At 40.2% G+C, this 6,049-nt stretch overlaps 1 protein-coding gene across 1 annotated transcript; it reads right to left on the bottom strand.

The window, feature by feature from the left end:
• Positions 1-203: 203 nt before the first annotated feature.
• LOC116006383 (S-adenosylmethionine synthase 3) lies at positions 204-2,878 on the bottom strand. The gene is made up of 2 exons (XM_031246735.1): positions 2,766-2,878; positions 204-1,735 (listed from the first exon to the last, which is right to left on the bottom strand). The coding sequence occupies exon 2, from the start codon at positions 1,724-1,726 to the stop codon at positions 545-547; it is 1,182 nt and encodes a 393-aa protein (XP_031102595.1). The 5' UTR covers positions 1,727-1,735; positions 2,766-2,878; the 3' UTR covers positions 204-544.
• Positions 2,879-6,049: the final 3,171 nt, after the last annotated feature.

Here is a 6,049-nt window from a genome sequence, read left to right as displayed (position 1 = left end):
CTATGTAATTAAGAAACTTTTATAAAGGTAAAATAGTCCAAGCATGTTATTTTTTTCCCAAAGTCTTGTGGATAACAAAATCCCACCTCTTTGCAAGGAATTCATTTTCCAATGAAATATTTTCCATCCAACCAAACAACATAAAAAGAACATTTTTCTTATTTTCCTCCTCTTTTAGGAATCTACCACATTAACGCAATGAGGACAGAAACGTACTGTAGAAACAATTATGAAAGTTTGATTGTCAGCAAGCCAACCACATTAACACATCTATATAATATTTGCATATATGCAAGCTTATCCTTTCATCATCCTTTTGCTCAATACTTCCATATAGGATTCATTTCCTGCCATGACAAATCCCAAGCAATGCCAAGGAAAAGCCAACACAGAAAGATGTTTTTTCAAAAAAGAGGAAAAAAACAAAAAAAAGTGCAAAACCAATACAAACTTATGTAGTTGTAGTTGAGAGTTGAGACACAAGCAAGGAACCCTTCAAAATGGTCATTCAAAGGCAGGCATTGAGAGGAGTTGCAGATGATGCTTAGTTTTGTGGCTTCTCCCACTTGAGGGGCTTGACAACCTCCCATGTGAAGTCGGAATCATCGCGTCCAAAGTGTCCATATGCTGCCGTTTTCAAGAACCTGCTGTTGCCACCTCGCTTCAAATCCAAGTCAATGGCAATCATTCCTGGCCTAAAGTCGAAGTTCTCCTTCACCATCTTCAAGATCTCCTTGTCGGGGATCTTTCCCGTGCCATATGTGTCAACAAACACAGACAAGGGCTCAGGAACGCCAATGGCGTAGGAGACCTGTACTATGCATCTGCGAGCAAGCCCGTTGGCCACAACGCTCTTGGCAGCCTGTCTAACAATATACGCACCACTTCTGTCGACCTTGGTTGGGTCCTTTCCAGAGAAAGCACCACCACCGTGGGCACCCCAACCGCCATAGGTGTCAATGATGATCTTACGACCAGTCAGACCAGCATCCCCGTGTGGTCCACCAATCACGAAACGCCCAGAAGGGTTGAGGTGGAAAATGGTCTTCTCGTCAAGATACTTCTCAGGGATGACCGGCTTGATAACGTGCTCCTTCAGGTCATGGGCAATCTCATCATTAGTAACGGTCTCATCATGCTGAGTGGAGATGAGAACAGTGTGGACCCTAACTGGAACCATAGCACCATTCTCATTGTAGTACTCAACAGTGACTTGAGTCTTGCCATCGGGCCTCAACCAGGGGCAGGTACCGTTCTTGCGCACTTCGGTGAGGCGGGCACCGAGTTTAGTAGCAAGCACGTGGCTGAGAGGCATGTACTCAGGGGTCTCGTCTGTGGCATAGCCAAACATATGACCCTGGTCACCAGCACCAATCTCCTCAGGACGCTTTGTCAGATGACCGTGAACACCTTGGGCAATGTCGGGGCTCTGTTGCTCAATGTAAACAAGGACCTTGCAGTTGTCCGCATCTAGACCAACATCATCAGACACAAATCCTATTTTGCGGCATGTGTCACGTACAATCTTCTCGTAGTCTACTTTGGCCTTAGTTGTGATCTCACCGAAAACCATCACCAAGTTCGTCTTGGTGCAAGTCTCACAGGCAACCTTGCTCTCAGGGTCCTGCTCGAGGCAGGCATCCAGAACTGCATCCGATATCTGATCACACAGCTTGTCCGGGTGGCCCTCATTAACAGACTCAGAGGTGAATAGGAAAGTGTCCATTCTCCCAAACTGCAAACAAACAAAATTTTGCAATAAGTACACAATGTCTAAAGAATGGGTTTACAATTTGGACACAACTTAGTCTGGAACAAATGGCACAAGCAGGTAAGAATCTTTATTTAAAGTATAACTCTACTAAATTCTATTTATACACCAATACAAGTAAAGTATTCCATGTCATATAAATATTCTTCTGGGCAAATGAGGAGCATATTACTTACTAAATGAGATTCTTCACCAGACATTTTTGGAACAAAAAAAGATCATTCCCTTCACATATAAGCAAGGAATTTTATTAAAGCAGACTGGATAATAGAAGAATTCCATCTTTAACCGGATAAGGAATCCAGTAGGCCCACCACTGACAAAAGAACATAAAACACACTGGAATTTTTCCTTTATTCTTCTGCATGAGAGAGGAAGAAACTTGCCAAACAGAATAAAGAAACACCCACCATCAAGAACAAAACTTTAATATAGAACAGGCTACTGAAACCATTATGCAGAAGACATCAGATATATTTCCTGACTCAAAATCCCTGGGCTATAAATACATATCCCAAGTTTTTAAAAAATACAGGAAAATTAGAATAGAGACGCCCCCCCTCCCCAAACTCCAAACTTGAACAAAACATTGCATGTTTCTATTTCATCAATTGCCCCAACATTCAATAAAAATCCAAAAACAATATAATTCGGGTTTGCAGATTCAAATTCACTCCAGATACAATCAAATTTCCCAATCACATAACTACTTATCATGCCAATCTCCAGTAAACACATTTCCAACTAAAATTAAACCAAGCACCCCGGCGCCTAAAGTTTTCAACCATCAAAACCAAACCCTAATTGGCCAGAAATTCTAGCATAAAACACATGATCTCGAGTTTAAACATTAAAAACAGAAGCAGAACCATAGACAAAACTTAAATTCAGTTCAAAAGTCAAAACAGCAACTGTTTGAAACCGTAAAGAAAACACAAGGAACTAACGATACAGTATAGCGAGTAGCAGAAAGCTGCCATTGAAGCATTATTACCTTAACACAGAGGAGAGAGAGAGAGAGAGAGATCTGAGGAGAGAGGTTTTATGGCGATGAAAGGGGCTCTGTTTGGGTTCTCGCCAAATGCCTGCAAGTTTGTAACGTTAACTTGACACGTATTTATAGGCCCACGGTCCTCAATCTTCATATTCATCCGTAACCGTGACGTCGTTGTTGTGGGGCCCAGTTTTGGTCAGGGGTTGTTGGGTTGTGTAGTTGGGCGAATTTTGACCGTTGGTTTGGTTTCTTTGGGTGTGGATCCAACGGTTATCGAGAGCGGGAGTTGTTGAGGGAGAATGATGTACCACATAATTATTTTCCAAATTTGGCCCATGGCTTTGCTTGATATTACAAAAAGGCCATTTCTCACCTACCCAGCAACCCACCCACTGTAGTTGCCCGGGTCTTGGGATTGAGACTTTTGGGCATCAGAGGTTTGACTGAGGAACTACTCAAACTTTCAGGTTTAACTGAAGTTATTTATAATTTAATTTTTTATAGAGTCTTTATTTACAAGTAAAATATGACCAAGAGCCAATTATTATATTAGGTTATGATATACTATTCTAAATGTGTGGTTACAGAATCGAGCTTTGATAATGGAGACATTAATTCTTTGGATCTATTACGATAAAATACAAGGTCTAAATAAAATATCCTTTATTGATGACTAGATCGGGTACAATGTGGAATACCCTAAGTGAGTCCGGTCAACGTACAATGTGGAATACCCTAAGTGAGTCCGATCAATGTGACAATGGGTTAGAGGTTCCCAGTCTCTTTGACTATTATATAGGAGAAACAGCCAAAAGTCTTTCTCGCCACATTAAATGCGGTATTTATAGAAGACTAGGGGACAAATGCGAGCCTACGGCATGACCAACACGTGGCGAGCATGCACTGGGCTGTAGGTCGACCCTCTACCCAGGGGTCAAATGTCGCGCCACTAGCGTGCGTGGATTTACCTCTGCTGATCGGCGTCCCAGTCTATCCGAGCTACTAGCACGTCCAAAGAAGGCTTCTAGCCCCTTTGAACTGGCCCGTAACGATCCGTTACGTGGCAAAGACCGGTCAACACGGTAGAACGAGAGTAGAATACATAGATCGGGAGATTTATCCCTATCAGGATCACATGAAGAACTCAAATCAAGAAGACTAATACTCCGTAAATAGAAAGTATAAAATAGATCACATGAAGAACTCAAATCAAGAAAACTAATAAATAGTTTTGACTGGAGGTTGAATTTGACCAACTTGTCTAAGGTGGTTCATTCTCACTAATTTTAAATATTGATAAATATATCTAAGAAAACACGTGTTATTTCATACAAAAATAAAACCTAAGAGCAACCCAAGAGTGAAGTACTTTTTGTTAAGTTTTTGGTCAACAAGGATTGAGAAAAAAAAAACATAAAAAATAAGAGTACGTTTTACACGCCCTATTGGGCGCACCTGGTGTGCAACATTTCCTTCTCTCTTTCTTCTTCTCAAGCCTACAAAAACTATTTCATCTCTCTTCGCTCTTCTATCTTCTATGCCAATATCACTCTGGTCCATCAAAAAAATTCATTAAAAATCTCTATTGAGAATGCTCTAATTCGTTTGGCTGGTGTGAAATCTCTAATACGATGGACGCTGCATCTATGCTCGATAGAAAACACTGCATCAATGAAAGCAAGACTTTTGCGTACATAATAAGATTCATAATTACTTGGATTATGTGTGTCCTATGGGCTATGGTTGATGCATATATGTACCGTACCATGCATTTGCGTATATATAGTGGGAGAGATGAGAGATTAACATACATGATACATATATATTCAATTCCTTGTCCTACAAATGTTAAGAATAAGTTTAGATATTGTTGTATAGTAGGATTAGAATTAATACTCCGTATAGATTGTTAAGTACGTGTATTTCAATTAGTTTGAAGAGTAATAGGCCAGTCAACGTTTGAAGTTGATTTTTGTGTTGAAGATGATGATTACCACTTTGAGAGTTTGAATATTATTTAATGAATGTTTTCTTGTAGGCTTCTACCTTAGCTAAGGTTAGAGTGGCTGCATGAGATTAATTAAGCACGTGGGTGTCTAAATTCCTTGTATTGGACCTCATTAGTATCATTAAAATACATTATTTGTGTATCTTAATCCAATTATCTACTTACTAGTATTTATATGTGAGTATGTATACACACTCACATATATATACTAGATCAGATGCGGATATGCCTTCCCGTGCAGTCATGCACAAGTAAATACGTATAAATATACCACAACGTGTTCAGAAATGCACCACAACGTGTTCAGAAATGCACCACAAACTATATATATATATATATATATATATATATATATATATATATAAAAGGTCTTGCTTCAATGCGGCCGTGCGGCTAAATGGTGTCCATTGGATTAGAGACAATCAACGAAATAGACGCAATCCTTCAAATTCGATATTTCCACGCGCATTCTCCCACTCGCATTTTGCAAGGATAAAATCGTCATCAACACAAGGCGACTCTATTACCCAAGCTGTAACACCCCAATTTTCACATCTTGAATTTATTACAAAATCCTTAAAATATAATACATTGCGGAAGCGTCTAACCAGCAGAAAACTGGGTGTTACCGCCACGCTTAGGTATCTTTCCTATACCTAAACGCTAAGGCTAAACTTACAACCTCAAATAACCATATCAATATCCAGATATGTACATATGGAAATAATCCCTCCAGGGTGTCTATTCTAGGATAGAGTAATCTTCAACCTCGACTCCCATCTTATTCAAAGCTCATCGGCCACAGGGGCCCACGCTAGACTGCATCTAATAAGTACTGTGCATAATCATCATAATCATATATAGGGAAGTCGAACTCAGACGGATCTGAGTCCGGAGGGCTGCAAGAACCTATACTAGATTGCATCTGATAAATGACACAACGAAGTGTAGTTAGCACGACGGCTAAGTAAGGGGATCTATGGTCACTCGAAAGTAAACAAAGGTTTTCGAAACAACCATCAATAATAAATACAGTAAGATAAACATTACCCAACAATCGCAATCTACCTGCAAGCAATCTAACAACAAACAATTTCACATTATGTCGGTAACTTCGGCACATAACACAGCCATTAATTCACACGTGGGGTACACAACACCCACACTACTGTTCAAGACACCCGATAGTTAGCTCTCACATAACCCAACCGTTAATTCACACGTGGGGTACACAACACCCACTCGTTAATTCACACGTGGGGTACACAACACCCAC

Source organism: Ipomoea triloba, chromosome 15 (assembly GCF_003576645.1).
Source record: "Ipomoea triloba cultivar NCNSP0323 chromosome 15, ASM357664v1".
NCBI classification, from domain to species: Eukaryota; Viridiplantae; Streptophyta; class Magnoliopsida; order Solanales; family Convolvulaceae; genus Ipomoea; species Ipomoea triloba.
This window is presented reverse-complemented; position numbering and strand designations above follow the sequence as displayed.